This window comes from Amphiprion ocellaris, chromosome 19 (assembly GCF_022539595.1).
Source record: "Amphiprion ocellaris isolate individual 3 ecotype Okinawa chromosome 19, ASM2253959v1, whole genome shotgun sequence".
Lineage (NCBI taxonomy): Eukaryota > Metazoa > Chordata > Actinopteri > Pomacentridae > Amphiprion > Amphiprion ocellaris.
In genome coordinates, this window is record NC_072784.1 from 18,488,047 (window position 1) to 18,503,819 (window position 15,773).

General features: G+C 40.7%; 1 protein-coding gene across 17 annotated transcripts in view; it reads right to left on the reverse strand.

The window, feature by feature from the left end:
* Window positions 1-15,773, reverse strand: part of srcin1a (SRC kinase signaling inhibitor 1a) — a 112,567-nt gene that overhangs the window by 27,174 nt on the left and 69,620 nt on the right. For 16 of the 17 annotated variants that reach the window (XM_055005373.1, XM_055005376.1, XM_055005370.1 and 13 more), the window contains 3 exons: window positions 11,491-11,517; window positions 2,735-2,930; window positions 1,343-1,638 (listed from right to left, as the gene is read on the reverse strand). In XM_055005373.1, coding sequence (XP_054861348.1) covers window positions 1,343-1,638; window positions 2,735-2,930; window positions 11,491-11,517 — 519 coding nt within the window. The other variant, XM_055005380.1, reaches the window with a different exon arrangement.

Genomic DNA, 15,773 nt, shown 5'->3' on the forward strand with positions numbered 1-15,773 from the left:
TAAAGTTAGACCTTATCATAATTCATAAGGAGACCTGTGCAGTACACCAATGTTCACCATCTTCAGCTGAGCGCTTTTTCCCCCTCTATCTGACATTTGTTGTGGAGCATCATAATATCATTACACATGAACCTGTGCTTTTTCCCCAACCCACCTTTGCCTATTTTCATGCTGTGGATTAACTCCTGTTGAGATTTTTCTCATTTCTGAAGCTTTCAAATGCCAAATGCTTTTCCTGGCTACATAACCACTTTTGTTGCTAAACTCATCTCCGTCTATCTTCTTTTCATTTGCTTCTCAGCATCCTTGCTGACAACATAAAATACACAGAAGATTTTGGAGCATGGCAAAAGAATGTGAGCTGCTGAAAATTCATGCAAAAGACCAAATTCACACACACACACACATATGCTGATGAAAACTGTATGGACACAACTTAGAAAAGAATCAAAATAAATATAAACACAGCTTGATCCTTCTGTTACTCCACAAGAGAGCATCACATACAGAACGTGCACAGGAGCAAATAAATGGCAAAACGCTTGTTAAGATTCAGCTTGCGTTTAGTTCCCAACAGATAAAAGAAGAAACGGCCAGTGCATCAAACACTCAATCACGGCCGTATTTCCTGCCATCACTTGGAGCTTGAGGCTATATTAAAACGTAGAAATGCTTCTGCAGTTTATACCTGCTGGTCAGCCATCTATTTACCTCTTTTTCCCTGCATTGGTTTCCTGCATATACAAGTACAAACATACATGCAAACATGAACGCAAACAAAACAGACAGTGCAGTACATGCGCAAAGAACATGCACGGACACAATTGCTTTTCTCTGCCTCTTTGCACGGTTAATAGCAGTTGCGTTCTCAGTATTGTGTGAATAATGCAGATGGTAAGCAGGGTTTTGTATAAAATAATTTTAAAAATATCTCCCTCAGGCTTCCTTGATCTTTACTGAAGCAGAAATAGCTCCGAATGTTAAAATATGCTCATTTCACAGAGGAACATTGTTCTCTGGTGTCCACACAGCAACAGATGGCCTAGTTGAAGATAAGAAAATGCATTTCCAGGAGGAATACCTGTTAAATTGCTAACCCAAATACACCGCAATAGCCTGTCAAAGTTACCACTGAAACGAAAATAATAATAATAAAAAAAAACAAAACACCATTACCTTGCTAAAGATGCATACTAGTCCTCTTTATGCAGAGGCACAGTATTATAGAGGTTCTCACTATCAGGTCAGCTGTGAAACATCCAGTTTGCAAGAGATCAGACACAACATTTTGCTCTAAAATAACCCGGTTTGCCCTGTTCACCTCTCAGCTCCCTCTGCTCACCCTGAGGTCTCCGTTAGCCAGGTGTGCAGCAGCTGGGTAAGAAGCATAGATGGGCTCTTTGCGGTAAATCTTGATGATGCTGCGATCCTGAATGTCCCGGACGTCCTCCAGCTCATAGAAGACGTTGCGCGCCTCGTCCTTGATCAAGATGGCCGTGTTGGGCGACTTCAGCATACCTGCTGTCAACTTCTGAGGGAACATGTGCACGATGAGAGCGTGCAGCGTGTCCAGGCTGCTCAGCTCGTGGGTGATGTGCACCCGACGTGTCTCATCTCCATACTGCAGGAACAGCACGCCTGAAAGAGAGCAACAAGGGAAAGGAGGCTGAGTTTCAAGTCGTTTGCTTCAGCGGATGGAGAGAATAACTAGTAAAACCAATGCTGTGAAATCTTGTGGCACGTTTTGCAAGCTACAGAGTGTGTTGCCTTTTGGAATAACAGATCTGGATAATAACTTTTGTTTTATCATCAGATGTAATAAGCAGGAATAAACACTGACATCGGAGCAGAGAAATTCTATCGATCTGAATGTGAGAAAACACAGCTGGTGTGCAAAGATGCATGCGCAGGTTGAATTCTTTTACAAATACTGCTTTGATAATATTGGAAATAACTCAAAAATGGCCCTACTTCTTAGAGAATTTTTGCCAAATTGTGCAATCTTTGTATTTTGTAGATAAAAAAATGTGACTGATGCCTGACTAACCTGAAAATTCATCTTCATACATCATGGGACAAACAAAAAGAACACAGCAAAGAAAGACCAAGAATTAAAAGTCAGGCAGAGTTAGTGAAAAAACTACAAACAAGTAGGGGAGAGAAGAAAACAAAGACAGTGATTAGTGTAGACACAGGAGAGATAAGCAGGTCTGCTGTTCCACGTCTGTTGGAATTTCTGATTCAATATGCCCTCATCAGTTACGGCTCTTTAGTTTTACAACCATTTTTTTTTTTAATCTCACTGTACCTGATGTAACAGCACAACTCGCTCTTTATGAGTCTCGCTACAGTCCCAAGGCCCTTCCATTGTAAACCTGCCCTCGACTCTGCTCTTTACTCTTGCAGTTGCACACAAACATAGTTCTGCATGATAAACCCTACTACAGTCAAATAAAGAGTCCTTAAAATACTTACAAAAATAGCATGCTTTGTTATTGTTAACATTGACTTTTATTTTGAAGGACTGACTACCTTTACAATTCTATGTAGCAGGAAAATTGGACTAAACTAACACCGTTATGGTAAATGTGGTGAGAATATAACACCTTCCATTCTTTGTAAACACAGTGATCCACATCACCAGCCACATCAACTAAGGAGACAGCTGCAAATCTGCCTCGAGTCCAACCAGCATGTTGTGACAGAGCCTGCCAGAAGTGCTTCAAATCTTAACCTGGAGAACGTAGCTTATTCTGGCTGGCAGAGCGGGACAGCGGCAGGCTCTGGCGAAATCGGTTCATCCGGTTGAAACCGAGGGGCATGTCAGCTTCCGACATGGTCTCCAAGGATTCAGTGGAGGCGAAGGAAAGCTTGGCGGCCTGGTCGGCGAGTCCCGACTGGGTAGACTGGGAATGGCGTGGACTGCGGCTCTGCAGGGTGACAGGACACAATAATTTACTGAGAGGCGAAATTGAGGCGGAAATAAAGGATTAGACAGGGTCGATGGAGTAAGACCAACTGGAAAAAGACACAGTGAACGGACAATGAGACGCCACACAATGAACCACCTAACAAGATTATCGAGACCCTGACAATGGTTTAACTACCAGCCATTCACGAAGAATTACTAGCGTCACAGTATCTGACATCAGCTGAATGGTGCAGCAGCAAAACACACTCCAGTTGTATTCAAATCACACAGCACTCCAGGGCCTTCATGAATCACCTGTGGTGGGGCAGAATTAAGCTGCCCCACCACAAAGTTATGCCATGCTTGCTCGACTTTGCACACTTCCCACACGCCCTCACCCACACTCTTGTCCCTGTGCAGCTACCAACTTTAAACGAGTGCTTGTGGGATGGGAGGGGAAGCTCATGCAAATCCCGGGCTGTCACTGTGGGTTTATCCTGCTGGCCTATGCTCAGGCGTCTCTTGCTGAAAGGCCGTTAACGCAGCTGGGGCTGAGCTCACTGAACTGACTCCCTGATCCTCCACTGCTGTACCATCTCCTCCAGCTCTGAGGCTGCTGTAATGAGCTCCCAGAATGCTGTCTGCTGATTGTTTGGATGGCAAAAGCAAACACATCCTTAGCCACAGTGTAGTAGCCGGGCCTCTCTCCTCCTCCTTGTACCATGAACAGTTTCCCCCCTTATAAGTATTTCCTTCTCTCCCTTTCAGTGTCTGAGTCAAGCTGCTGCTAGAATTTACTGTGGCTTCCATTAATGTGGTATTTAATTAATGGGAGAGTCTGACAGAAGCAGCACAGAGGGCCATGTCTGCACTCACTGACTCTCAGCGGTGGGCTGTTTGAATTCATTCATAAACACACATGCATACATTTATGGTTGTGTTAATTGGGGAGTAAGGCAGGAAGCTGTGCTGAACAGGGAATTAGGGCTGCAACTAGACTTTACTTTCTCTATGGATTTCTTTTTTAAAATGATCAATTGTTTAATCAATAAAATTTGGGGGGAAAATGGTAATAAAATCCATCTTATTTCCAGAACCTCACATCTTCAAATTACTTGTCAGCAGTTACCATCAGGGCACATCCTGAAGTTATTCAATTTATGGTGAAGTCAGAAAAAAAACAGCAAAGTCTGACAGACTAGGCAACATAAAACTAGCAAATGATTTACATTTTTAGCCTTGTAGGCAGCATGGCTCTATAAACAGCAATGTCATCAGATTGTCGATCGACTACTTTGGTAGATGGCAATAGAATCTTGTACTGGCGTTTGTGGTCCTATTTGTCAGATACGTGAGTTCCCAAATAAACACCTACTTACAATGAGATGGTTAGCATTATTTAAATGCAGCCTCATAGAGCTGCAGGCACGGCTGTAGTTTGTTACTTAATAAATAATGATGAATGTGTAAATTGCAAATCATTAATCAATGAGATTTTAGTTATTACATTTTTTGGCAATTAATTAACCAATAAACTGTAGGTGCAGTACAGTAACTAAACTGCACTATGTGGAACATAACAATATGCAAGCACTGCAATCATCAGTTATTTCTTAGTGTATGCTATCACATGTATATTTACCAGGCAAGTTACAAATTCCCTGCAGTACCATAACAGCCGTTTTTTAGAGTGTAACGTTACGCTCCTCTTGTCACCGTCATACATAATTCAGTCACACCCCCACACACACACAGAATGAGAGTGGTGTCCAGTGATGGTGGCGGCAGACAGTGTGTGAATGTGCAGAGAAAGCGTGATGCTGACAGATAACCCCCACCATGCTTTCTAATAGGGTCATTTATCTAAACTGTGACCACACTGAAGAACACAGCCAGCAGCATCACAGAGGAGCGGCACGTATTGCACTGTGTCACAATCTGACCAGACAGTCCTACAGTGGAACATTATGGGGGAAATTCAATGAGAACATATTATGCCTTGTATGGCTGCGACTTGTGAGCATTTTATTTGATTTTAATCCCGTACTGAATCATCTTTAATGTCCCTTAAATTCTGTTTATGGTGCAGGAAGCAAAAGTTATCGACACAGAAAATTCCTGTTTAAAGGAATATTGTGACACTTTGGGAAATATGCTTCTTTTTATCGGCTGATACATTGGGAGATTGATATCACTCTCAGGTTTAAATATGAAGCTATCACAAGCAGCCGCTTAAGTGACTGGAAAACAGCCATTCAACCTCTGTAAGGTAACAACCAGACTATTTCTTGGGCTCTGAGCACTTGCCAGGCAACCGGAATTGACATCAAGTTACTTGTCTTGACCAAAAAGTAATCTGATATATGACCCAAGGCAAAACAGGTATTTTTACACTTGGGTTTTTTTATGGAACAAGACTACAAGGAAGGAATATGTGAGCTTTAAAGGTGCTGATGAGATAAGTAGATTATTTTTTTTTACCTTTGCACAGAGCCGGTGAGCTGTTTCCCCCAGTTAGCAGATCCCATTTAATTATCTAAATGCCATTGAGAAAGTCAAATGATAAAATACATTTGTTTTACTCTGCGCTCAATAAACCCAGGTACAGTGTACAATATCACCGAAATGTCAAATGATACAAAATTGTATCATCTTACAGTAATTGTGTCACTTCTAAGTTGAACAGTAAGACATTTGCTCTTGTGCCGAAGTAAAAGCAAACACTTTAGATGTACCTCAATCTTTTATTTCTTCAGTACTTCCTATTTTCACCTATCTTTAGACGACAGACTCAGTCCTCTGCATGAAGGATAACAAGACGCTCCGCCATTTCTCTGAGACATTTTTTTTTACGATGCTCTTACTGGAAGGGTTGTGCTCCTCTACTTCTCTCCTTAAAACACCCCAAAGGTGTTCTACTGGATTCAGGTCAGGCAACATATTCGACCAGATCATAGTTTTTACATTTGTCTTCTTCAGAAACTTTTGTGTGATTGTGGCAGACTGCTTTGGATTGTTATCATGCTGAAACATTCCTGACAAGCTTCTGCAAACCGGGATTCAGTTTGTCTGCTAGTCTTCTGGTATATTCACAGGCATTCCTAGTGCCGTCAAAAAAAGTTTAGTCACAGATCATTACAATCCCACATCTGTGTTTCACTGTCGGGACTATGCATTCACTGTGGTAGTGGCCATGTTCATGTCAAACATGCTGGACTTCATCTGAGCCGAACAATTTATTATGATATATACGACCATAAAAATAGTCGCTTCCAACATTTATCAGGCCTCTATCCATGTTCTTAATCCTGCATATTTGTGCTGAAAAGCAAGTAAGGTTTGTTTTCCTCTAGATTCCATCCATCAAAGTTGATATCAAACTGTCAATCACACTATCTGAGTGGTCAGAAAAAGTGAACTCGAATTTCCTTTAATAACCTACATTTCAAGTCTGGAGCACTTGATTGTGACTTTTTTTCAGAGCTGGATATGTCTAAGGCATCATCTTAGGAGGACCGCCAATTACTGGTAATATTGCTCATTCTATATCACCCAATTACCACCAACAACAGTGCTTTGACACATTTTCAGCTGGTCACTGATATTCCTGTATCTTTTCCATGTCGTTCATGTGGCGCCATGATGCAGACATGCAGATAGACACAGTTCATAAGTCTAAAACTGAGAGAGTTCTTGTGCTGCATTGAGTTTCTACTATGGGGCCTGTATTTTCAATATAGTCTTTCTAATGTACTTGTTGATTGCTCACAAGGGCAAATCACATACATGTCAATTTAGAATGAATCATAGAATTTGGAGAGGTAATTCAACTTGAAAATATTTGACATTTAAGAGATGTTGCACAGGCGTGTACACACTTCTGCCGCACACTGTACTTCGCCACTTTGGAACAGGAACTGCGACGGAACCAGCTGCCTGAACACAACCCACCTACTCAGTCAAAGTGGCACCCAGGAACTCGTTTGGCATAGAAGCGCAGCAACAGCTTTCGGTGTGAATGGGAATGAGAGCAACTCCGTGTTTCAACATTCTGAGTCTGCTGGTGCATGTGAGAATTTTACTCTAACGCTCAATAACCTAGTTTCGGCTTTCGATGAAAAAAGAAAGGGGGAACTGCGAGCATGATGCTGCATGAGTGAGCGCGTCTGCAAGTTCGAATATATAATTCTGATCTAGCTGAAAAAGAAGAGAAAAAAACGCGCGGGAAAGGCGAAGAAGTAATTCTCACAATGACTGCCATCAATGTGCTGCTCAACAAGACGGTGAAATCCCCATGTATGACTGTGTGTAAGCTTAGCACAGCTGCTGTTATATGTGCTCCTAGTCAGTTTGCCTTGTTACAACACGCTCCAAACATTGACTTCCATATTGGTGGTTTATGTGATATGAAAACTGAAAATATCTCGCCGCGGTAATTTCGCATTGTAAATAATATATGTGAACGCACCATCTGGTCATGCATCTGGTCCTGCTAGACATGCCAGTGTTACGCATGATGCCGTTCACAGGCTTTGAGGGGGAAAACCGTCTCTACCTCCCGATTTTCTCTCCACAGCTCGCCTCCCTCCCTCCCTCCCTCCCTCCTTCCCCCGAACCTTTCCTTTTAGAGCGATCCAGACTTTTTTTTCAACAGCACTCAATTACTGCTGAGAACTCTACACTGATATAAGGGCACGGCTGAAGAGAGGAACAAGTAGGGAACAGTATGATCCTGCGTGGAACAGAAGCGAATGGAGTGGAAAGTGGTACAAGGCGGCAGACAGACCTTAGGCAACAAACTGCATTAAACTCTATGCAACCTCCCACTGTGTTGTTTCTTGTTTGCTGTGCTTGTACACGCACACGCACACGCACACACACATTGCTTAGCCTGCTCTGTTTTAAGGTCAAACCACTGGAAGCCATGGTGTACGGCTTTTTATGTTTGGAAGAGGATATCTCAGCAAATGACATCTGATGCCACAGGGTTTTCTTATCTAGTCAGCAAACTAGTTAACCTTGCACACCAGCCAACATAATGTTTAAGCTTCTCTTTAATAAAATATCCGCTTAAAAGTGGATTTCCACTTTTCCACACTACATGATGTTTGATCAAAGACACACACATGAGACACGGTAATAGAACAGTGTGAATGCTTCCTAACTTACTAAACATGAATTTATCTGTAAAATATTTGGAAAAGATTTTTTTTTTTATACAGATTAAGTCCACTTTTAGGATCACAATGCCCAATTAATTGCCAAAAGGATCAACAATGTGGCTGGTTTTAATGTATTTGGAATAATATTTTAAAATTTAGGGGTAAAACTGTAGTCTTAATAAATAATTATCAACTTTGCTGCAGATCAGACAGTATTTTCTGCATCATAAAGCCTCCTGTCACTTCATATCTCTGCATTTTCTTCTTATTTTTCATTCACGATAGGATAGCACAAAGTGATGCCGCTCGCCTCTTCATGTCAGCACTGCTGTAGTGATGTTTGAATCAACTTTGTTAAAAATGCCATTCTAATAAAGTCAAACTCAAACATCATACTTGGTGAACTGATCTGCACAGATCTAGCACAACAATCGCAGATTCCAGCTAATTAAAATGTGCAGTGAGTTAGGACAATGTGCTACAGTGTCTGCAAAGCTTGAATTAGTGCAGCTTTAAGGTGCAAGATTTCATATCCTGTGAGAAATCTTGAATATACAACAAGCAGACGAGCACATATGACTGCTTTTAAAGCAAACTCTGAGTCAAGGTCCAGAGGGTGGCTCATTACATGATGTTTGCTGCTTGACTCTTCTTTCTAATCTTTTCCCCCCCGAGAGCCATAATTCTCCTCTTAAGTGATTTGACTGGACTTGAGCAAGTCTATATAAAGAAATGTCAAACACAGCTTGACGTGTTTGAAGTTTTTGTCTCTGGGGTATTATGGTAGACAGGTGTTAAATGGTTGAACCTCACACCTTGTCCAAATCTCTTCCTCTTCTTTTTCCCTCCTCCTAATGATACTTTTATCTTCCTCAGATGCTTCGGTGTACCTTTGCCACCAGCTACCCAACTTCCTCTCCCATTTTTTATCCCCCGTCACTCATTTGTCCTCCCAAAGCTCACCTGATTCTCTTTGAGCTGCTTTATGTCAACATATCTGCCTCCACCTCAGAGGCCAAAACCACATTCTGTCTGAATTTGGGCATTTAAAGTCCGCATGTTCTCCCTCTACTCACAACCTGGCTCTTTTCCACACACACAAAAAAAACTTCACAGCTCTGTCTTGTAGAAAATGGAGAGAAAACAGCGCCCTAAATCGATCCATCTCTCACATCTGTTTTGCTCCACTTGCTCTTCCTCCTCCATTATTTCTCTTCATCTTTTTCCAACTCTCAGGCCAATCTTCTGGACACGCAATCCTCCCTCTCTAAACACACCGTAGAGTCCCTTCTCCTTTTGAATACCAGGAGTTATCAATGCATGGAACAAACTGTTTTGTCAAATTGCTGTGAATTGTAAGTCGATGCAATCAGTTTGCTTAGAAAGGAGAGGGAGCAAAAATAGCGCCGTCTTCCAGCCAGGACATGATGGCTGAGATTGCCGGTCAGGACTGTTCTTTTTTTCTTACAGATAGAAGAGAAACAGAAGCCTGGAAAGCTGTCGAAAAATACACGTCTTTGATTTTTTCATTCTCAGAGAAGAAAAAGAAGAACCGCATGTCCAACATCTGTAACTGTCATCAATAATGTTTAACAAGTATGTGCATTTAACACACTAGAATCTGATCAGATCCTCGATAGACTTATTTATTCCACAGGTGAAAAAATGAGTGTAGTACGATCCTGATAGTAGCTCTGTTTCCTGTTTATTTTCAGCAAGAGAGCTGAGCTTAGATTAGAGCTGGTGGGACGAGGGAGCAGGACGTGGCTCTCAGAAGCTTTAGCGTGAAATGAAGAAAATTGCGCAGGATGAGGTGTCAGCATAAAAGGTGTCAACAACAGTCTGCCCGCTGAAAGCAAATATCTTCAGATCTGCCGGCACTTGGGCCATTTCTGCTCGTTTCATTCTAGATTTTATTGCTGCCGCAGCACCTTGCAGGGCAAACAAATAAAAGCTCTTGCTCTGACTGCTGGGGTGATTAAACTACCTAATTTGGTGGATTGCGGGGCAAAAAATGCAGAGCAACATCAAGCAATTAACAGAACAGCAATTCACTGTACTAGTAAGCACAAAGCACTGAAGATTAATTTTTTTCAGAGCTGCAGCAAATGCTCAGCTAATTATCTCAGCAGCGGAAAATGAATTGGCAACTATTTTAACAATAGTTTAACCACTTTAAAAATTATTGTTCACTCTACACTGGTTTGAGTTTGAACTGTTGATTCATAAATGTCAATGTGCCTCTGAGGAACAATAATGAGCATTTTATAAACAAAATTATCAGTCAAGAAAATCTATTTTTCTACAATAATCAATGTAGTTTCCAGTTAACTTTTTTAAAGCTGATTTTTTTTTTTTTAACATTTTCAGTGTTTCTGGAAACTATGTTTTTTTCAGATCTAATTACATCTAATAAAATAATTCCCCAATTTGTCAGATTGATGTTCAAAGCTTCGTGTTTAAAACTCTTGCAACCCACCCGAGAGTCCTGCAGAGTTTAAAAATCGTCTGAACACAAAACCCACTTCGTATCACTCTTCTCAGGTTCAAGCACTTGTGGGAGTGAGGGATAAATTGCTTATGCCTCCCCATGGGTCAGAGCATATGGCTATTGATATTCAGTGACATTTCCACCCTGTCCAAACGATGTTGTGAGCACACATTCAGAGAGTTCTGCTCCTTAGATAGGCTCTGGGCTTTTCCCCTCACGCTTGCATCAAAGCATGCTCTGCTTGGATACTACAACCCTCTGCCTACCTCTATAAAACACAAAGCCAGAAAGTCATACAACCTTGTGTAAAAGCTAACAAATAGACTAAACTCTTTACATTCAGTATAAGTGATTTATACTTTCAGTGTGTCTGGCTGCTCCCCAGTGTATACAGCCTATATTTTCCTCTTTAAACCAGCAGATAAAATCCATTCAGCAGCCCAGACATGACTCAAGCCCCCTGAGCTAATTTCAAAGCATTATTTCAGTAATACCTCAGCGGCACATCTGAAATGTCTTCTTAATGTCTCAGCCGGCAATACGTCGGCAGGGTCACGTGGCTTCGAGCCATTAATGCCAGCTGACTGAGGTATCATAAATCCACAGAGAATCGTCTCCTGCAGATTAAATTGAGCCGGAGAAGTTTAAGCTGTCGCCACCTCTGACACTTCCGACACCACACACACACACGCACACACACACAAGAATAAACCACAATCATATGCACACACCGGCCGGGGAGCCCAGAGATGTCGAGCGGTCTGGGTGTTGCCGGGGCCAGAGGGGCGTGGAGATCGGCTGGTGATGCCTGAGGGCTCAGACGTCACGCCAGAGCACAAAACACTCTCACACACACCCATACACACTGAGACAATGGACAGGTAGAATGACCAACACACAGGGAGACTTAGAAAAGCAGCACTGACCTTAAAGCTCCAGTAGTTGGGCTGTTGCTGTAGAGTTTCATGAAGGACAAAAGAGGGAAAGGAGGGAGACAGAAAGAGAAATGTTAGATTTCTACTTTTCTCATAATGGCTTCAGCAAAGGTACATAGAATGACATGAATTGGAGAGGAGCTGATGCAGAGATTTGATCAAATCTAATGCATCCTCCCCAAAAACCATAAGTGCTTTTGTGTGACATGCTCCTCTCCTGACTACTCTGGCTATTTTTGAACCTCATTAATACAGCTGACAGCTTCATCTAATGTGGCTGTCTAAACCGCAAGCATGAACCTAAATTGGTGTTAATGCAAGCGGCGGCCGTGTTTTGCAGGCGTCGGGTTACAGTGTACCTGAAACAAGATTGCAGTGTTGGCCGTAACTGGTGAAGGAGAGGAAATGAAAAGAGTGAAATCGAATCAAACAGCAGCCCACTCTGTTGTTGCAACGCTGGCCTCTCTCCCAGACTTCTCCACCACAGGCAAGCAAACCACTCTGTCTCCCGCCTGCTCTTTCCTGTCTATTCCACTCTGGATCCACCTGCAGTGCTCTTTTCATCAGAACCTCGCCACCCCACCTGCTTATTTTTGCCGGTCCAAGCTGCATCTCTCATCTGTCCATTTGCCCTTCCTGCTGCTGCGCCATGTAAGAAAAGGTGCTCGCTTGTTGGCAGAGGCCTCAGGAAACGAGCTTTCCATTAAGCCATAATTACCCAACAGTCGAAACCAGGCCAAGCCACTGATGGCCCCGAAATACCTCAAAATGACATGGAAAATCAAAAAAAGATTGGGCAGAGTTCATGAATTTTAATTCTAATCCAAACTCTTATTCTAGTTCTTATTCTTATCTGCAGGCAATTTTCAGTCAATTCATTCTCCCTTCTGCAGAGGCCACATTACTCTCCTGGTGCAGGGATAAGAAAAAAAAAAGTGACAGACAAGTTTTGATTTATGACAGTTGGTGGTTTTTCATTATCCACCTTCCATTTTAATATAGTCTCAACAAAAGCCAAGATTATTTTTGCAAACACAAGCATCAGTGGCAGCATTTTCAGTGATTATGACCTTATTGTAATATAACTTTCACTTCATTTTCTCTCTCTGGACCCTGATGCTGTTCTTTCACTGTATTTTCACCTGATGCTCTTCTCTTGCTTTCTCTCTTTTCTATCTATGGATCAAAGTGCAGCTTCTTGCTTGGTCTTGATGCACAGTGAATCATTTGAATTAAAGTCATACAAAAAGTGATGTTTCCTGGCCGCAGTACACAGACACAGGGAGTTATTATGCAAGAAATTGATGCCTTTTACAGTTTTGTGTCAGAAATATTAGAGGAGAACCAGAACTTTAACCCTCTCGACCCCAGAACCCGCTGCTGGGTTTGAAAAACATATCATTCATCAGAGCTGTAAAAACAGAAAGAATTATTGGATTTTAAACTTTCTGACAGAACTCTGACATCTAATTCATTTGGAAAAATCTACCAAATCTAAGCTAAAAATCATAATAGTGCATCACAATGATTTTATTCTACACATCTAATTTTTAAAAATTTCAAAAAACATACTGTTTATATTAATTAGATTCTGTAAAAAAATGAAAAAATTAGGTGATCTTTGGCACAACTGAGAACTTTAAATGACTATACTGTGACCAACAGTCATGTGACAAAAATTCAGAGACCATTCGGCTTAACTGTGTTAAAAGTACATATTGCTTCCAGTTTTATCCACTTTTTATTAAATAAAAAAAATCAAAGAAAGCTACTTTCATGTTTTCTTTTTTATGATTTATGGCATTTCAACTCTGTTTTACTGCACAAAAGACATTTTGAGTTCCTACTACTTGTAGCCTTTGTTGTGCTGTTTCTATAAAAGAGGGGGTTGTAGTGCAGTGAAAAATGAGTCCACATGATGAAAAATGTGACAGGAGCAAAAACACCAAGAAAGTGCCAAAAACAAACAAACCAAAAAAACAACGTATACATTATACAGTATGTTCTACTATTACAATATACTGTTGTGGAGTTACTGTACATGTAATCTTTGTACTTAACCACTGAATACTAACAGGTGTGAATACACACTGAGTTTGGAAAGATACTGACAATTAAATCAAAGAAAGACGCTTCAAAGAAATGCCGTAATGATTTCTTTCAGAAGTGTTCTTGAAGGTGTTATTTCCAGCTGTGAGCAGCTCCATTTTTTCTCTTTGTGCATCGCATTCTAGGAGAGTCATGAACAATACAGCAACAGGACACTCCACTATCAAGGGATTTTAAAATCATAATAACACAGTAATAATCTCTATTTATAGAGTGTGTTTTATTTATATATATATATATATATATATATATATATATATATATATATATATATATATATATATATATATATATATATATATATATATATATATATTTGCATGAATACAATGTTGGAGAAAAAAGGAGTAAAAAGATCTTCAAAGGGGAATGAAATTAATACTTGAATAAAATCGCAAAAGCCTCATAGATAAAAACTATTTTTGAAGAACGGAAGCAAAGGAGTACACTGAATCAGCCGGCCTGATTTCTCTGGGCAGCTTGTTCCAGAGCCTCAGGGGGCCCAACTGCAAACACTTTAGTTTTCAGTTGGACCCTGGAACAGACTAAAGAGCTCTCAATGTGCACAATGAGAGTAAAAGTAAAATCTTTAAACCTGTCCTAAAACACACCAGGAGTGAGTGTAAAGATTATAAAAATGGAGTCATGTGAAAACATTTCTTTTCTTCAGTTTTGGACAAAAGCATAACAGCTGGATTCTGTACAATTTTAAACTGATCAATAGATTTTTGGTTCAGGCAGATAAAAAAGGCAGTTGTAGTAATTTTGGAAGAATTTGACAAAAGCATGTTGAATGGTTTCCATGTCTTTATAAGTTAGTCTGATTGTTTCTTTGGAAAAATAAATATTTTTAAGATGATAAAATATGACTGCATGGGTTTTGTGGAATGGTGCTCAAAACTTTTGCAATACTTTAAGGTTTTTATACTGACTTTATTATAAACGTTTAGAATAATAAGTTACTTGAATAGCAAATATTGTATATACACTGCCCGTCCCAAAAAAAAGTTGCACACTCTAAGATTTAATTGGACCACCTTTAGCTCTGAGAACGACACACATTCACCGTGGCATCATTTTGATAAGCTTCGGCAATGTCACAACTTTTATTCCTGTCCAGAGTTGCATTAATTTTCTACCAAGGTCTGGTATTGATGATGGGAGAGTCAGACCGCTGTGCAAAGTGTTCTCCAGCACACATCCAGGGAGTTCATAGCTTGTCCATTTCTGTTATACAATGCATTATGGGGCATATCAAGCAGATTTTTTTTTTTTGTGCAGTTTGGGATCTTTGTGTATACTTCTATTTGCCACTTTTCCACTGTGAATGCACTCCATGCACAAACCGCTTAGAAATCATACAGTGTGCAACAGCATTGGTGTAGTAATAGTATGGAAATAGGACACATTACAATCAGCAACATGATGCAGTTCATTACCCTGCAAATTATAAAATGAAAACACATCTCTAAAACACAAACAAAACACTATAACCTTCATTCTCAGAGTCATGGTTACGGCATTGCACTATTATACTGTGTCCATAAAGTAATATTTGGCTGATAGAGAGGGGAGTTGTTCAGCACATAGTTTTAAATGTTAGAGCGTTAGAAGTGTACATATACGAGTGTGCTTAGCCACACTGGCACTGAGACAAGTGGGACATGAAATGATATGGAGCATAATCTCAACCCACGCTTCTTTTTTCCCCACAGCATATAAATTTTTCCCAACATATGTCAAAGCAGTTATTATTAAAGACGCCTCTTTGATGTGATGCTGAGGAGAATTTCTGTCTCCCAGCAAGCTCGTCTGCTTTATTAAATGACCCACATTGTCGCTGTCCAGTGGAAAACCGCCTATCTTCAAAGTTTATAGGATTAAATGTTCAATCATGGTTTGATAAAATAAAGAAATGCCTCTCAGTATGGCTAGGAAGTTGTTCGCAGGGCAGGAGAAGATCTGAAACTGTAAATCATTTGCACCTCATCTGAAGAGAAGTGGTGAAAAAGCTGATTGTGAAATACGGGTGAGAGGTCATCAGTTAAGTGGGTCACTTTCAGGGATAAGCTGACACACGAGGTCTCGAATCGGCCTCGACTATCTGATCATATGTCAGTCATTTATTCACTGTAGCAGGTGAGCTTCGTCCTTGACAATCCGTC